Below are 19,691 nucleotides of genomic sequence, written 5' to 3'. Positions count from 1 at the left end.
AAGATGGTAAAAGAGACCCAGCTTGGACAGCATTTGGGGAGAAAGGGATAATATGGTCTGACATCTGAGATTTGGAAGGGTATAATCATCTCTATAAATAGATAAAGAAATAAATAATAAGGGAAACCTAAATTTTCCAGAGATATAAATATAATCAATAATAGCAAGGTTTAGATATTCTTAGACATGTCAGATGACGTCTTTTTGGTACAGAAATTCATAAAACAACAAGGTGTGGGTTATTTTAAGCTTAGGAGGGGTTTTTGTGTGTGTGAGGAGAACCTTGTAAAACAGCTGAGAAAAAACTGATTCCTGAGGAGGAAGTGATTATGAATGAATTCAGTGCTGCTTAGATTGCAAGATGGATAAAAATAAATCTGTAACTAAGGCTTGGTATAAGGCAAACTTTTAGAAAACAGAAAAATCAATGAAAGAAGATGATTCGTCTGAGTAACTTAATTACTTGAATGAAGGAAAGGATGGATTTACACTGAGAATGGAAATAACCTGTGTGCACTGGGCAGGAGAGAGAAATTGTAGGAAAGGGTTAGAGTCTCTACATGAACAAATAATGAAAGCAATATAATAAGAATAGGTACAAAACCCTCACAGAGTGAGAGGAGGCCTGGATTATCAAGCAGAACTTCTTTTCAGGTACTGTAACATATACAGCAAAGGAGCGATGGATAAAGGCTTTTCTGAACTGTACCTTGCATGGGGAAGTAAAACAAAGACGTATTTTTTTAGCTACTGGAACAATAAAGAAACAAAGAAATGAAGTGAAGCCCTGACACTGCTCTGAAGGGCAAGTTTGATATGTCTACATTATTTTTGATGTATAGATTATCTGCTGCTGAATAACATGCTCTTCCCCAGTTTCAAGGAAGTCAATGTACATAAAGATATTGAAAGGGTAGCTAAGGAGAATGATGGCAAATCAATGGGAATTACATTATTTGAAAGGGAAGTCAAATATCCACAGCTCAGTGACAGAATCATTGGGTCCACATTATCTTTTTTCCAGAGTACTGAAGACACTGGCAGATGGAAGCACAAGTAGAAAATATTTTAAATATATATTATTTGGAGATGGTACTACATGTCAGAAATATGCAATGACAGCAAAGATGCCCAAGAAGAGGGAGGGAAGTTAAGTCAAGTGATATCATAACTCTTAGCTTGACTTCAGCACCATGAACATTTAAACCAGATTTGAAACAAGTGATTAAAACATATGGAAATGAAAAGCAGGAGAAACTACAATGGGATTACCTATGGTTGAAATCATTACTTTACTTTTTACACAAAGATAATGTGTCAGATCTAGTATTTCTGGGTATCATATAAAATGCTTATTGTGGGTCCTCATGGGAAACTGATACTTTGAGTGGAAATGACACAAATTAGTATTAAAATTTTTCAGTTGGATAAGAAGCTTGATAAGCAGAGGCAATAATAAGGTATATTATAGATGGTATTACTTGAGAGGAGGAAAGGTGCTAGTTGTTCTTCTCAGGGATTAATTTTAGGAGCAATCAATATGCTTCTTAGTATCATAAGAGCAAGAATTAGGTGTGCACTCATAACATTCTTGGGCAACCCAAGGTTAGGAGGTTTTAACACAGTCAAGAAGGACTCACTCATCACTTAAGAAGAGTAAGTCAATTTTGTTGGTACAGATAATATGAATTGGAAAAAAATTAGCAATCCTCCCTGGTACCTTTTTAAAACAATGCATAGTTCTCAGTGTAAATATGGAACTGATTAAATGGAAATGCTGAAAACTGGAAAACACAAGTAAAAATGCCAGGAAGGTGGCTTTGTGAAAAGAACATATGCAGTTCTACAGAGGATATGGCAAAGTATTTTCAGCAGATCTACAGGAGTGTCATTAGAGAGAATCTCCTCTGGAATTATGTGCTCAGAATTAACAGTCACCTGTGTTAAAAAAGAAAAAGAGCTTAAATCAGAGTTGCTGCTGAAACAAGCTACTTGGATTTTTAAAACAATGACTATCTGTCACACAAAGAAAATGTAAGTTTCACTTATTTTTCTTAGCAAGAAAGTGGCTGAGGAATATGACAATTCTTTCTGATAGACAATGCAAATAGAGAATGAAGAAACTGGTAGTGTCAGCACATAATCACAGGTCTGAAAACTGGGCCATGAGTAAATATGGTCTCAAATTTATAAGACTTCCAACAATGCAAAAAGTGAAATTCAGAAGGGATCTTTCCAATTCCTCCAAAAAGGCAGCATTATTTTAAGACTGAGCTTTAAATGCTGATCAAACAGATCATAAACATGAGAAAAGAGTCCTTAGATATAGAAAGTTAAGACTGTTTATTGAGTTCCTGAACACATACTGAGCTGTAACATCAATGAGGTTTGAAAAATGTGCCTGTCTGGCACTTTGTCTACACTGCATTAAATACACACTTTCGGGATCCTAGTGGTCACTATGGAGGCTGAAGAGGATTTTTTCCTCCACTCTGAGTACAAAGCAACAACTGATTTCTTGTCTCATTGTTCATTTCTCTTTGATGAAGCACTGGAATTTGGTCAGAGCTGGAGACAGACCATAGGATGATACACACAGTGCTCCTAAAAGACTGACATTCCTTGACTATGCCTCATGTGTGTGTCAAAACTATTGTTGGATGTGGAATCAGGATTCACTTCTCCTCCAGAACTCTATAATTTCTTCTCTAGTGCAGAGTGTGGCCAAGGCCACTTTCTCAAAATGTCTGGGAACGGTCTTTAAGAAATCTTGTGCTATTGAGTGCATACAAGCACAGAAGCCATAGGGAACACTCACTCTTTTGAGTTACCTCAAAAGAATGCTACATTTAAATGATGGCTTCTTGCATTTTTTTTATTATACAAAATTTATTAAAGATGTTTGAAACATTCAGTTGTCAGTAGACTATGTATTGATTGCAAGGCTTGTGCGATGTGCCCAAAATTTATCCACTCCCAAAAGCTTTTAACTGCGTAGGGATCAGAGCAGCCAGATCTCCCGCCTCTGAATGTAAATCTTAATAAAACGATCATGCTAACACAGTATTTGCATTTTACAAGTAGAATTTTATAAGAATTCTGCCACAGTGACTTCCTTCTTTCTGCAACAGCATTAAAAACAGCTTTCAGACTTTTACTGCTTCTGAGCATGCTGTATTTCTTTCCCTGCATCCCTTCAAAGTAACAGAAGAGTTTCTTCTCATTAAGAATGCATTAGTTCAGTCTATCACCATTCCACTTCTTTCTTGTCTTTCAAACATGACACTTCACTGCTACCTCCTTGTGCTTAGCAGCCAGGCTGTGTAACTAAGCAGGCAGCACTACAATTTTGGAGGGAGGTGACTCTTTCATGAGAACCCCCATCAAAACCAGCAAAGACTAATGAGTGAAAACACAACAGAGGGCATCTTTCTCAACAGCTTGTGTGGTTCAGAAAAAAGACTGCTACAGAAGAAATCAGCTGAAACTCTTTCAGTTACATTCAATTATAGTAATGAAGCTTGAATGTCAAAAGTAGTATAGGAATCATGATTAAATTTGTCAGACTAGAGTACACCACGAACTTGCACACATCTATCTACAGACAAAAATGGACATGTTCTGGAGCAACAGAAAATTGACACCTGATAACTTAGGGTAATCCTTTTGGCTTTCCTGGGATTACATACAGACACATCAATCATCAGACAGATTCCTCAGATGAGGTGAATATTTTGAAGGAAGCAAATTCCTCAAAGCATTTCCTACTCTGCTTTTAGCAATTTGTTCTAGAGGCTGGAGGAGACAGCTGTGACTTAGGACTTGAACTCCAGGACCATGTGGAGTTCCATGCACCACCCCAATTTCCCCACTGGTAAAGTGTGGAATAATGCATCTTAATCCTTCACCTCAGGTCTGTTTGACAGCTGACTCAAGTGACTGATGTGGCTGGAAGAGCTGAAGTTGGACATGTGTGCCATGACAGCCCAGTTCCATGCTGTGGAAATCTGTAGCTGACCACAGTGAGTGATCTCTCTGTTGCCACTGCAGTAACAGCACAGATTGGTCTCTTCTCAGTTAAGCCTGCAGAGGTTAATGGAGGAATCATATGTATTTAGAAATAATCTTTTAAATAGCAACTGGTTTAACCTTCTCTGTCATAACATAATGCCAAACTCTGATATTTGTCAGAAGCCACTGCTTGAAAACTTGCCAGAGGCTCTGTGAGAGATGTCAAATGAAGACAACACTGCTGACCCGTTTGAAGGAGCATGAGTACAAATTCCACTCAAACTTGCACTGTTTCAAACTGAGTAGATGCAGATGCACTGGACCCGAAGCTTAAATTTCCAGTTTGTTTTGCTGAGGTTCAGCTCTCCAGAGCACATGTAGCTTCATGATCTGCATCTTTCTCATTTTAAATGTTCTGTTCAATCTAAGTTGACCTTCACTCTGGTATCCAAGTACCAATAAAGAAATATTATTTATGTGCCAAGCAAGCTACAAGAACAAGCAGGCACATGCACTCTGATCAAGTTACATTTAAATTCACTAGTTGAAAAAAACCCAAAACTAAATAGAAATAAGAGAAACAAACGAAAGATTTCCTAACGAAATTTTAGTCAAGAAAATTACCCTACTGACTTTATAATATTGAATTTGTTAAATACTATTTTATTTAATACTGTATTTCCTCAAAATCATAGCATTTAAAAGCACAGCATAAATATCAGAATCCACTGGACTTCTATTGTTGGAGAATATTACAAATCTGCTTAGATATACATGCTAACTTTAACAGAGATAATTAGCAAATCAAAATACAGTTCTAGACAGTAAAGAGAACACAAGGGAAAAATGGGATTTAGTGGTCCTTAGTTCAAAATGTAGTTTCTGCAGAAATAATTATGGGTCCTTTGTATCTATCAAAGGACACAGTGACTGACTGTAGTTTTCATTTCAGCAGATGAAAACTACAGATGCAGCTTCATTGACCCCAGCCTTTCTCTAAGAGTGACAGCACTACCAGAGGATAAGACACAGTTTGTCTTTTACATTTTGCTTCCAAAAGCCTCTTCAAAGTGAAGTAGTAAAGTGGCTGCTGGCTTGAAGGGAGAGGAAAGAAATGGAATAAGAATTGAGCTTAAGTTAAGATGGGACTGCTATAGAAACCACCCAGGCTAGCGAAATAGACAGTATTTATTTTGAACAGCTAATTGGCTGATAGAGATTTTTAAAAACTGGACCAAGCCTTAAAGAGTCACTGGCAGTTCTACAAACAAAGCACTTTTTACTCTGGAAAACAAAAAGGAAAAAAGAAGAAAACTGTCACCTTTCTCCCACTGGTCCATGCAGAAAACAGAGTTGAAATTCAAATCAAAATCAAAGTCAGTGGGAGATTAGCCATTGGTATTCACAGAACCAGATACCACCTGAGATATTTTCTTTTCTACTTTCAGACAGATACATTGACTACCACCAATTAGCTGTCCCCTGTACTGAGGTTTTCTGGTGTTTTTCAGCCTTTATGGTTATGTCTATATTAGGGAATTTTAGCTGAAATTTCTCAGCAGTGCTACTGCCTATACAGTACCAATCAGTGCTGGTCTCTTTGGATGTTTATATCTGCCAGTGTATTAAACACTGTGTCATGCAACAGGGCACAGTTTCACTTGCTTCAGCGTAGCAGCCGTATCTCTGTTCATTAACTTTAATTTCTAGTAAGCTTCACTGTGACTTAAACCGCTCTTACTTCTGGTGGAAAACCAAACCATACCATTCTTTAAGATCTCTCAGTGCTAATTAATGATGTAAAATGGATAGAATCCTTTAGGGTAAATTGTTGCTGTCATTTTATTTCTCCATCTGAAACTTGAACTGTACAGATCAACTGGAGAAAAGGGATACTTAAAAACACAACCGTTGTTTTTAAATTAATTGCCTTAGGTAAAGAATATACATGTTCTGCACCATTTGCACCAATAAAGTTTGCCACAATGTTCCAGAATGTCCTCTAAACTCTCTCAGTTTTGAATGAAATGTGGTTTTCTGATTGATTTCAAGGGACTGTTAAGTTTAAAACGTAATGAATACTATTTAAATGTCAGCTTTGTTAATTAATTAATTATTAATATTAGTAGCAGAAATAGTCAATTATTTTGTTCATCTGTCACTACTTCAAATGGATATAAATATTTTGCTTTAGGGCCATTGCAGCTATTTATTTTTGCCAAGTGAAGCAAGAGGAGATCATATTCTCCAAAAATGTCTCAAATAACTTTCACCACCCATAAGAGAGGAAGAGCAAGGCCAGACCAAAGCTATTGACTAGCTGATGATTTCCTAAAGCTCAGACTGCTTTTTTTCCTTCCAGATTCACAAATTCTTCATTACTCTCTTTGACAACAGCCAAAAATATATAAGTCTCTTGACCTCTGTTCATTTCAACTTTTACACAGAAGTTCCAAAAACAGATGTAACATACTCATAGTTAGAGATTCCAGAAGATTCAGCACAGAAAAACATCGCCATCTTATTGCAGGGATTCCATACTGTTGTCTCCTTATCACAAAAGTTTCACACCTTCTTAGTGTTTCTCACAGGCAGCTCCTCAGAGCACTGACTCTTTCTTCTTCATAAAGCAGTCAACTGACTCCAGTTCTCTTCTTAACGAGCCAACACACTCTTGTATAGCACTCTTCTTCTCATGGGTTACAGCTGTGGCCTGTTAAAGTCAGGCCTGTTCCTAATCTTTGATAACTGGCCCAGCTGCAATTCCTTAGGTGTAAGATTGTTGGTGGTTTTACACCAGCTTTCTTTTCTGAGCAGTTTTGAAAATGTTCGAGAATTCAAGTTTGCCATTTCCATCACAGACTTCTGCAAAGGGCCGAGTCACCTCATGGAGATTTCCTGCCACCTCACTGCACAGCACACAGCCATGGATCCACGTTTAGAGGCCTCCACATCAGTAGAAGTAAAGGGTGCTATTGTCACATTTCAGCACCTGATCTAGATGTAAGCGCCTTGTCCCTGGTACTTATCTATAGACCAGACACAGCCACAAAATTGTTTGTCAGCTCTGAGGGATTTGTGCTGTGACTTTCTGCCTCTGTAATATGTCATTAGCGATCACCATAGAAACAAACAACAGATAAAAAGAGCCAAACATTTTAAAAACAAGCATAAAACCACCATAAGAACAAATGGCTTCTCTTCATCACTAAAATACCAGGCCACCATTTTTGGCTGGAGCTTCTAATAACCAAAGACTGTCAATACTGTATTTTATGAGCATTAGAGTATGAGTAACAGCAATCAGTGATAAGCAGGATTTGACCTGCCTCCATTTTGTTAAATAACCCAGGACTCCTGAGATGAAAGGCTTTTCCAGGGGGAATACATTTAAGTGAAAACATTACATGAATATTCTTTGTATCACATGATCACATGTCAAAGATTATGCCGTGACATTTTTTTTTTTTTTTTTTTTTTGGTAACTGTATTAGGGAGAGTAGACAGAAAGCACCCCAACCTGCACAGGGAGGAAATTGGCCACAATCTTCCTGAGAGCTCTTACAGCTCCTCATCCTGACTAGTCTACAAAAACCACGCAGGTTTCTCCAAGAGTGATGGCAAAGGGAAACCAGCTCAGTTCATGATTTGACTGAGGAACAGAAAGCGGGGTACATTAACATTTCACAGCCCTTTGAAGCCTCCAGTTTCTCCTGTTACCTGCAGCTACATTATGTATCTCTGAAAAAGTGCATTACTTCTTTAAATAAACAAAAACTGCATACAATGCACTGAAGTAATGAAGTCTAAACTTTGTTATTACCAAGATCAACAGTTTTTTAAATTCAGGTGCCTTTTTTCTTTCCCATGAACATTTGAGCTCAGAGTTCTTTGGAGGACCTGGTTGCTAGTATTGAGGAACTATTTGTGGAAAGACCTCATTTCTCTGAGGAAAAGCAAACCTACATTTCCTCCCTGGAGCACATGTAGTAAGCCAGCACATCAGAGAACCACAGAGATCTCGGGGCCTGCAGGTCTCATTGTGATGTGCACAAACACACTTTTGCTGTGCTGGTTGCAGGCACTCTGGTTATTTCTCTGCTGGGCTGCTTTGCCCCTGAGGCTGCTACTGAGTGCCCCCACTCTCTATCACCAGCTGTTCTGCCAGAAGCCCTTCTCAGTGAAGGTCCAAATCCATACTAAGGGAATTTCAGAAAAGACTTTAAAATTTCACAGGCCTTAGATGTGTCCCTGATTTAACAAATACAAGTTCTAGGAAGTTCAGATGTTTCTGTAAATTAAAAAGATTACAGCACTTCTTGAGGTTTTACTTCAGAAATATTCTTCTAGCAGTTATCACTGAGCACCGTTGTGAAGAACTGGTTTCTTGACTTTGTCTGACAAGTTGTCTGATAAAGACTGGAGACCCACTGATTTCTAAGAAATTGTACTACCTTTAGAGAGAAAGCTTGGACAAATAGGTTCTTATATAGAAAAGACTTTTTTGTATGTTCTGCCTCTCATGCACTTCAAGACAACTGGTGACATTGCCACCTCACTCTGCAAGTAGTCCCACCGAGCTCTCTGAAAGCAACTCAAAGGCTGAAAGTGCCAGAACTTGTCCCCTTGTAAATTCACTTCCACTTTCATCACCTTGAAAGAATCCCAGGTGCCCAACCAAAATTTGCTAACATGGAAGTCAGTTAACAACTTAAAGCTCAGACATCTATAATAATATTTTAGTATTTCTTCCCACCTGAACAATATTTTCCTTTTCAGAGGTGCTAAATAACAAAAGCCTTCATGTACTTGGAGAGGGAGCCTCAGCCTCTCTGAAATGCAAGGATGTGATTAAAAAGCAGATCTGAACTAAAGTGTTTTAAAAAACAGAACATGTATTAAAGCAACAAGAAAGAAATATTTCAGCCTCAAAGTTCTACATAAAGATGCTTAATGAATCTTTTTACTGTGTCTCTGGGATAAAACACATAATTAAACTTATAAAACTCTGCACCAATACTTAAACTGCTTTGCAGTGCAGATTAATTGTGGGAATACATAGTTCCATTTATGGGTGTCAGTAGACTAAAAGAAGTTAGCAGTGACAGTGACACGGTTTAATCTATCCTAATGGACTCTTCAACATTCAGAAATGTGACCATATTGATCATGCAATTCATACTGGATAAAAAGAGGCAATGCACGTTTGTGGCCACATTATACCCTCATCATTCCTGACAGCACTCCCAGCTTATTTAAAACAACATTCAAACCGCACACTGGTTTCCCTTGTGGCTTAATTCTCATTATTCACTGAACTCCTTTTTACTAGAAACTAACTGAAGAGCCAGATTCTGAGCTCATTGTTTGGTTTTTTGCTGACGACAATGAACAGCCTTCTCAGTTTCCATGCCCAGCATTTCTATACACTCAAAACAGTTGCAACCAACTAGCAAAATAAAAGCAGGTCAGGGATGGGGAGGCAGATGAGTGAAAAGAGTGTACACGTGCTCTTCAGAAAGAATGAGACTGAAAATTAATAAAAGACTTATAGCCTGTAGCAACAAATGACATCATTCAAGCATGTGTTGCAAAACAAAAACAAAGGGGAAAAAAAGCATTCATGGATGTGTATTTCTCAGATTGAGGCAAATGGGTTTGAATTACATTACCACTCCAACTCATAATCTTCACCAGAGATATAAGAACTATGAGCACCAGTAAAAAGAATTTTCAGTCCCAAGAGGTTCATGCTGATGATAATAGCAAGGATGCTGTCTTTGTTTTTCTGATGGATCGAGAAAGTGTAACTTGGCAGTGGTTCACCAGAAATTACTGCTGTGAGAACCACACACCTTACAGCAGTTGTGAAGCTGAGTGCCTGAGATGGCTGTCACCTATATGCTCTCTTGATCCTGGATTGCTTTGAAACAGAGAGAAAAGTCATTACCAAGGCTTCCTCATGGACCCTGGCTCTGTGCCAACTCCATATATTCAATCCTCCCTGATAAGTTTTCTCCTGACTTTACACTAGCACATGTCCTAGGAAATGGCTTTGCAATGGGCTCGTGGAGACACTATCACACTGTATTTGTGGCTCTGAGTGTAGGTGGTTCAAACTCTAAAGCCATCTGTGATTTAGCTCGCTCTTTTAGCCATGCAATTTTATCACCTTATGATTTTTGGTTAAGCTGACGCAGTGGTTTTCAACTTGTGGAACTCTTATGCTTCTAGTCTTTACACTGCTTCTCTTGGAAAACCACCAAGAAAAACTGGTTTCCTGCCAGTTAACTCAAATATTCTCTTAAAGGGCTTCAATGAAAAATTGTATAGGGACAGCAAAATTAGCATGACCTAAAGCATATGATCAGTTCTGACTTTGACTTCAAATGGCCAGAAATGCAATGCATGCCTTGATTAATTGCTCCATTGATTAAGTAAATTGATTGGTAAAACATGGACCTTATAACTCGTCTGAACACTGAATATTATTCTGAATTCATCTGGTCAATAAAGAACCCTTCATGATCAGATTTTTTTCGTAAGAGTGACTTATCTAACATTTTCTTGGGCAAACATGATGAATTTTTCTTTGTTTTCACACTGCATATAAAGTTTCCCACTCAAGTCATTCTGATATCTTTTTCTAGCATCCTTGGGAGATCAGAAAATCCCATTGCACTGAGGAACCATATACACATAATATCCTTTTTAGTGGGCAATAGTTTTAGACCTTGGTCAAAATGGTCTGTTATGCTCCCTGATAAACTGCGCTATACTTTGAAATCAATGCTTATGGATTAAGTCAGGAACACCTCCATATGCAAATAACCCCCATGAAAACAGGTTATGAATAACTCTTGATAGCCTTGAGTGCTTGTTCTGATTTCTTATGTTTCTGACTAAATGCCATATGGAATGTTCTCATTCTATATTCCCTCCCCTATCCCCCCCAGATTTACAGGTGCATGTTTCTCGTGCCAGCAATACACAACTCAAAGCCCAGTACTGGCCACTATGGCATTGATTTTTCAATACTTGTTTGACTTTTATCTCTTCCTTGCCTTTTTAAATAATAAGAAAAACAAGTGGTATTTACTGCAATGTCAGTGTCAAGAAACCAACAGCCTGATCCAGTTCCCATCAAAATTATTGGAAAAACATGCACTTTTTCAGGAGGTGGTGTTCTAGACTTGGAATGGACAGGTCCTTCTTGCTCAGGAGCCATCTTTATTCCCAAACAGGCTTCTTACAGTCCAACAGGTACAAGCATGTTTGCACACCACTGCACCTGCCTGAAAAAATCCTGCTTGTTTTGAAAGCCAGACTCAGTCCCTAGGCCATATGGGAAGTTGTCCTTTAGAGCAGAGCAATCAAAAGTTGTAAAACTTCTAGAAATGTCAGGTTTTTTCTAAACTAACCTCTAAAATAGCCTCTTGGCTAGATTGTATATGTTGCATTTCCATCTTTCTTCTCCTGTTAAAGTGACCATTCTTTTTTGCTCATGTTATGAAGTACCTTGTAGTACATATACAGGGTGAGAAACACAGCTGAGTTAGCGTTACAAAATCAAGTTTAACTCTGACAGAATTCCAAGGCTGATGATTTGATTTTATTTTCCCTTTTGGTGGACAGCACTACCATTTTCTACGCTCTAAGACTCTTTCTCTCAGTTGAGTGCACTTTGTATGCTGTCAAAAATATCTATATTTTTATTCTTTTTTTTATGTATTCCATTTTCCCCAGTCCTGCACTAGCACCTTGGTTTGGTGTTTATTCCATGTAGCAGAAAATACCTCTCACAGAAATGCAAAGGCAGCCTGACAGCAAGCTTCTCTTTGGGCATGTTGACATCATCCTCTTCTCTGAGCTCTAATTCAACTTTCAACACAATGCCTAAAACCACACAGCCTCTGAGCACAAAAGATGAACACGAGAGTACACTTGTGCATTCTGTTGCCCTGTAAGCAAATTGCCTTGTGAATGAGGAATCAGTCAAATAATGGGGTTGATAGTCTGCATTTAGATAAGCTAAGATAAAGTGCAAAAGTGGGGTTTTTTTGGTGTAGCGCAGACAGCAGTACATCCTACTCAAAGTTCAGGGCTATGAACATCATTGACTCCTTCTACAGCATCTCTCACATGAAAAGAAAACATGCAGCTATTTCATGTGTCATAACTACTCTTTTGAAATAAACCAGGAAGGTAGGATTTTTTAACTTCACTGACAGTCCAAACCAGAGTGGCACTCTGCAAAGTGCATATATATCTCATAAAACATATCTCCAGTTTTCAGCTCTCTATTTACGTGGACTTTACTGAGAAGAAGAGAAGAATGTCACTGCTTTCATGTAACAGATAAAGAAATTCTCTGGGTACGTGCATACGACATTTGTGGGGTGCACATTGCTTTCTCTGCTCACCGTGATAAGAAACAAGCGCATGCACACAGAGAACTCCTGCAGATTGGATAATGTGCTGCGAATTACTTCTCGGTGCTAACCTTGTTCAGGTAGTCATACATTTAATGGATTGCGTCCAAACCCTCTTCCAATAAGGAGCAACTGAACCACCTACCACTTCATTTCTGAATGCTCCAAGCTCTTTGAGCTTTTGTTTTGAGCTCTGCATTTCAGCAGCTGGAAGTTGATGGAAGAAGGGAGGGAAAAGGCATCCATATTTTTATCGTTTTCCATTCCAAGATAAATAGGCTTGGATGAGAGAAGAGGGAACATAAATGAATCACACAGACAATCTGTTCTTTCAACTGGTGGGGTTGGGAGGTTAAAAGATTTTTACAAATAAACACTTTTTAAAAGGCAAGTATTAGCTTATGTGTTTGACAGAAGGCTGCAATTATGCTCTGCTCTGTACCACATAAAATACTAAAATATGGAAATGTGAGGTTATCTATCCTTCTCTTGTAGAACCAGTACATTCTCTTCCTATCGTGATGTCTCATCTGGTACATTACTCAAATTCAGGCCAAAGTATTCCACCACTTGAGATAGCACATAAACAAAAATAATGTGAAGAAATTCATAATAAACACATTACTAAAACCTGCTTCTTGGCCTTCTGAAGTCTTGGTTTCTTTGCTCTGCCAATGCGAAGAGCCCATCAAACCTGCTTGAACCCAGCTTCCTCTCTGGGACACAATCTAAAGGTACACTATGTCTTCCAGAAGCAGCTCTTTGTCATCCTTAACACATTTTCTGCAGTGCTGGTTTCATGGCCTATGTTGTAGAGTCACAATCTGTTTCATACTGATTTTGAATTTCCCTCATTCTGACAGAAGGACAGTTTTTGGTGTTGGCATATATGGTGAGTCAGCTTCAGGGCTGTTACAGCCTGTAATGGTTGGTGACAGCCTCCAAGACACTGGTATGTCAGGCCAAAGACAGCTGGTTGGTAGCAGTCCAGACTTTCCCTCTTTTACAGACTTCACATGCTCTAGTTGTGACATGGACAGCAGAAAGTGTTTTCATAAAACCTGTGCCTATAGGGGACTTTGCATTTCATAGAAATATCCATATAATCACCAGATCTTTATTCCACAGTGACAGAATAGGGGAAAGATCTTATCTTAGCTGTTTAGGGCTATTTATTTAAAATAGAGTATGTAACCACTCTCCCTGTCTTTTAAAAAGTGGTTTATTTCTTCAGTGCAGTTGACCTCAGACATTCACCACTATATGTACTGTAATTTGAATGAGAAATATCTTGCTCTCAAGAGCCTAAGCAGGACTCTGATAAACGAATCTTATAAAGCCCACTGTACTGCTGTGTTTAAGAGAGCCAGAAGCTAGCTATTAGTTATTTTTTGTGGTTTGCTTGTTTTGTTCTCTTTCAGCAGACTTTTTAGAGTACAGCATGCTGAAAAAATAGGAACAAGGCTCCCCAACAGATACCAGTTGTGTCTGAATTCTTCCTTTTGTCAGGCACACAAACCACACAACCATTGCAGCCATCAGCACAAAACACATCATGTTAAATCCCTCATTTCTTTAACATAATATGAAGTCTCTCTTTCTCTCATATTACCATTCTGGTCCGTCAGGTATGTGAGGTTTTTCAAGGCAACAGGTGTTTTTTGAAATAAAATACAACCTTCCCTTCAGCTCATTATGTGAAAGAGACAGCAGCTGCAAGTATAATGCTGAGGACACATGGTCTATAAGACACCCAGAAGAAAAATACTCCTTGTTCCACTTGTTAAGGTAAAGCACAGATGTTGCTTCAGTGATAAGCATGAGCATAAGGCAACCACAGTCTGCTCCACATTGTAAATGCAGAATCTATGATTTCAGAATATTTAGTAGGCTGCAATCAGAATCACCGGTTTCTTTATGTAAAGAAAGCTAATGCAATGTCTAAGCTCCCAGCACTAACAAATACTCCATATCACAGCTTGCATTACACTATCATCAACAATATGCTAGGGACTGTCCACAGACTTGGCTGACAAATTATTAATAATCTTTTATATGGACTCAATTATGAGTAAGAAATAGTGACAAATGCATAAATTAATACACTTACTGATTTAATGATTTAAACATTTACAGATAGTGTATATTAAAAAGGGTTTAGCAATTTAGAATGTTTAATGCAATCCCTTTCCCTGCTTAGTATTGGTAGGAAGACTAATTTTGTATCACTCAGATCTAAACTGTTGAGAAATCAACTGCAAAATAATGATGTCTAATGAATGTAAAAACCAAGTTAGAATCAATCCTTTCCAGGGAGCAATCCTCTGTTCAGTTAGGTCCATAATTCTTCCTCCAACCCTCCGACCCCCATTTATTTATTTTCCCCTAGTTTCTCTGAAGAACAAAGTACATATATTGTAGCTTATAGTATAATTGTCTGGTCTTTTTCAAATAAAAAGGGAGTGCAGCATTTCCTTAGAAAAACAAAGATCATCTAGGATTGCCTGGTCTTCTTATTCCCTCCTGTTTTCTAGGCCTAACTAGGTCAGACACTCTGTCCTACAAACCAGAACATGTAACACCAGAGGAAAAAAACACAGATCACAAAATAATCCAGTCATCTTTCTCTGTAAGTAGATATAAATAGGAATATTTATGTTGGCCCTGCAACATGAATCTCAGTAGCTTGTAGGACTGCATGTTTTTCTGGCTACAGTGTTTGTTACATAGAGCAGCAGCAGCAATCAACTGGGAACCGTACACACGGAGGAAAGCCTGATAGCATGGATCTACTAGAAAAGTCAAAAGTATCACACTCCTTCAGATCCAGCTTGCACTGACTCCAGTTCTCTTGTGTGTGGGATGGTTTTTTGTTGGTTATTTTTTTTCCCAAATTTATATTGGTAAGCTGTTGGTAAAATGACTCCATCCCTTGTCAATTACATCACCACCCATTTTAGGGAAGACCAGCTTAAAAAAATAAAACAACACAAACAAGTTCTGATCACAAGGTTAAGATCATAAGGTTAGAAAGTATTGTCATCATGAAAATGATACCATAGTACTTCCTTGCTGCAACTTATATTTTTAACAAAGGGTCATATAAATGGCTGAATTTTTAGTGTGCTACATTGTTACAAATGAAAGAGATGTGAGTAATAAAAAATGAACAACCAGAACAAAATCTCTATATTAACTGAAATGATGATACACATGCCTAGAAAACAACCACAGGAAATTATCATTGCTTGGGCCCACCTGTTGTTTGCTACTAATTTGTTGGCATGTGTTCTTAATTGTGTTCCTGCCCTGCAAAGAGCTCAGCAGCCAACAGAACTATTCAAATTGCTTGTGACTGAGAATATTTATATATTTTGCATTTTATGATGTTCAACTTTGGTGCTGTAGAAAGCGAGCAATCTCTTCTTATGAATCCACACAACCTTGTGCCATTCCCGAACCAACTGTACTCAGTGTGTAATGCCAGGCTATCTCTACTACAAGAATTAATAACTTAGAGTTTGTTTTGCTATTAAGATACTCCTCTACTCAGAAATCAAGGCTGATGACACAGATTCCAAGATTTTTACACTTCCATCATCACGGGAAAATCTGAGTAAATACTTACATGTGTCTTCACATCACCTTCAAGAATCTTGCTGTACCTGAGAAACTCAGCAACACTTCCATTCAGCAGCCTATCAAAGGCTTCCACATATGGTGCTATGCCTGTAGAAGAGGAACATTCCGTTATAATGGGTTCATAAAGTATATAATGCATAGGATGTGTAGCAGATGGAGGAGATGTATCATAGAAACTGAGGAGATTGCAGTAACTTCATTTCTGATTTATGAAATCAGTGAAAAAGGATGTAAAATTATTTTCGTCCTAGATAGAAAGAAGAGGAAAAAATCCTGCTCTTGGTAGAACTTGAATAGGAACCTGTAAGAAAATTTCCTGTGTATAATGTAATGGGAAGCCTCTTTTGTCTTAAAATAACGTGCTAAAACAAACAGCCCTTCAAAGGACCTGAGGAGTGTAATTCTCTTAACAAAAATTCCCTATTGTACTTTAACCAAATATCATCCCCTAAAAAGAACCTGCACTGTACTTAACCACTCTTTTTATACTACTCCATTCCTGAAGATCTCTGTGATGTTTGGTGGCTTTTAATAGCAACCAATCCCATTTCCAGGAAGAGAGTCCTTGGAATGGGTTGACAGTAGATTTATGCGGTGATATATGGCTTTGTAATCACCTCATTTTGTTGTCTTACCTTGTGAAACTGTCACTGGGTAAAGAAAGCTCAAACAAGTCTTCCAGACAACATATCCTATTGACTTTATATATACTATACATTACAAAGTTCCAGTGCTTGGTCACCTGCTATTTTCTATATGGTGCACAGAGCAGTTTCCTGATTAGGTGAACAATCAGAAAATGCAGATCAGTCTCAGTTTCTTAAGCACGTGGCTTCTACCTAGCACTACGTGGTACCTGTTAAGATAGCAAAAATAATCTTTCCTTGGATGCTTTCCAACCCTTTCTTTACTCCCTCGTGTCTTGTCAATGCTCAGAACCTTTGCCAGATCCAGCATCAATGACACACATGTGAATCTATGACATATGCAGGATCTGAGAGAACAAGGTTAAAATTCTTCCCTGCCTCTCTCCCTCATTAATAAAGCCTGAGGATTGCTCTGAAGGAGTACCAAGCCTTCCCCAGAGAATTTGCTTTAACCTTTTGGCACTATATAACAATTGTGTCCAAATTCACAGTTATGAAAGCCCTCTTTATTCCACAAGAGTCATCTGGCTCCATGACAGAATAAAAGACAGGCTCTGGCAACTGGAGTTTGCAGTGGCCTGTGTGAAAAAGAAAATGTAGTTAGTCAGCTAGGTGGGATTTCAAGGCTCCTTTTGTTCTCTTGATGCCATTCACCTATAATTCTGAGGAATTTCTGGGCTTTCTTCCATATTAAGTGTTTGTGTGTAAACCCCTCAACTGACCCAATGCACAAAAGGTTTTAGCTGTGGAGATGCTTTCCAAAGCCCATTTATGTTCTTTTTCAAAATCTGTGCATGCTTCCAATAGATTCATTGTAACATTTTCCTTTTAGAGCAGAGTTTTACATAACAGTTCACCAAATTCTCCTATGCAGAACTAGAAAGCAACTATGCTATTTTTTACTATTCAATGCAGCTCACTCCCAGAAGCATTTACTAGAATTTGCTGTGGGCCATGCAGAGCAACAGAATGATTTTTTTGCACTTCTGCTGCTGTAATGCCCTTTAGGAAAACAGTAAAGGTACAGATCTCCCATCCTGTTTCTGAAAATGTACTAATTGAAAAGACAAGGTTATTTTTTTATTAATTCTAATTATGGAATGGTCTTTTAGGGGATAGAGGTCATGGTTGAAGAAATATATCTCCATTTCAACTGGAGATTTTAAAAAGGTCACACTCTGGCCTGAGTGACAGTTTTGAAGGAGAAAAAGAAAGAAGATACCTGTAAGACTGTTTCCTTTGCAGTGTCTGTGGCAATATGAACCTCTGCAGAGGCACAGTGACACAGGCACACAGAGTGATGTTTGGGGCACTGTAGGTGGTACCAGCCACACAAACTGAAGACTTTCCCAACTGCACCAGCAAAAGCTAATTCCTGAGTCCCTGTGTGAGACAGCTCTGCCTGGAGACATCATGCAGCCTGGCAAGCACCCCATGGTGTTGCTCATCTCAGCTTCTTACTGCAGTCTCCCAGTGGGTGTATTTTATAATCACACTTCAACAAGGCTTCTCAGTTGGTTTCTTCTAGGGATCTGCAGGGGTGTTCAGGCTCTGGTTCCCTGTGGGGGGTGAATCTCTTCACCTAACTGAGCTCTTAGGTCAGGTCAAGAATACAAGCAGTTTTCATGGAAGTACTTGGCATGGTGAGTTATCTCCTGTTCTGAAAGTAGCCCTGGTTCTGCAATACTGTGCTCTGGATAAATACAGATTCACCTGAATGGCCTCATTACATGACTAAATTCTTTTGAAAATTGCACAATTCCTAGTGGTGATTGATTTATTTGTCAGTTTGTATATGGATATTTCTCCCTGACTTTGCTACAGTTTGCTAGCTGCCTAGGTTCTCTCTGGACTGCAAGCACTGTTTTTTAGTGAAGCTTTCTGTGCCTGGCTAACTCATCTGCCATGGAAGCCTGCTGGAAGATGCTCCTTTCCTGCCACAGAAACACACTGCTCTCAGTCAGCTGCGCCACAGCAGCTGCCAGTGTGCAGGCCCATTGCACACAATGGTGCAGGGAACATCCCTCACATGTGTCAGCTGGCACAGGGGACAACACAGCATCTCACACACTTCACTTGTTGCTGTGTCAGTAAAGGAAGATGCCTGCAACTTTAGATGTGTCCTGCAGCTCCTGTACAGCAGCTGAGTCCATGCTGAGATGTGCTCTTCTCTGAAAAATGCAAGAAAGGGCAAGCAATACAGAAAGCAAAGAACATGAAGCTAATAATGAGATGCATGTTGGGGTTCTGGATGGAAAAAAGTCTTGGAGAAAGAAAAGAGCATTTTGATTCCATCATATTTAGAAGTACCACATATGTAAAGTTACTTAGCCTATAACTTCAAGAACCACAAAATTAAGGCATGAAAAAGTATGATTCAATGATATGATATGAGTAGACAAAGAACAAGCTTTTTTAGTATATTCTCCACTGTAGTGCTTTGGAGAGCCACTTGAGAACAGAGAGCTCAAGAGATAAGAATGTACGGCCATGGATTTATAGCAGTCTTTAGTGAGCAAATGCTTCCAAACAAACTCATGTTTGATTAAGGATGTTAAACAAATTAAGTGGGTCTGCACCATGAAATTCAGAGAGAGCTGGCAAATCAACAGTGTTTATATTAGTGACTTCTACTGGAATATTTATGCTGCACATTTAGGGGATGTCTCATTTATTCTGCTGATTGGGCTCAAGCAGATATTTTCACCTGGGGAGTTATTTACAATAAAAGATCCTTCAGGTATTTGAACTGGGTTATTCCACTTTACATGGAAAGAGTAATAAAGCTTGAGACATGAACAGTATATTTAAGAAACAGTAAAATCATTCATTTTCTAGGCCATATTAGTTTAGAGTTGTGCATGCTGCTAAGCTTGTCACATGGCACTTCTAAATAAATTTTTAAAAATATTACTTTTTTTGATACAGAATTTGTAGGAGGTGGGATCGTATTCCCTCT

General features: G+C 38.6%; 1 protein-coding gene across 1 annotated transcript in view; it reads right to left on the bottom strand.

The window, feature by feature from the left end:
* The window catches only part of CAP2 (cyclase associated actin cytoskeleton regulatory protein 2), a 68,230-nt gene that overhangs the window by 36,196 nt on the left and 12,343 nt on the right, over positions 1 to 19,691 (bottom strand). The window contains exon 3 of the mRNA XM_036404639.2: positions 16,072 to 16,172. Coding sequence (XP_036260532.1) covers positions 16,072 to 16,172 — 101 coding nt within the window. The remainder of the gene's footprint in view (positions 1 to 16,071; positions 16,173 to 19,691) is intronic.

Source organism: Molothrus ater, chromosome 1 (genome assembly GCF_012460135.2).
Source record: "Molothrus ater isolate BHLD 08-10-18 breed brown headed cowbird chromosome 1, BPBGC_Mater_1.1, whole genome shotgun sequence".
NCBI lineage: Eukaryota > Metazoa > Chordata > Aves > Passeriformes > Icteridae > Molothrus > Molothrus ater.
This window is presented reverse-complemented; position numbering and strand designations above follow the sequence as displayed.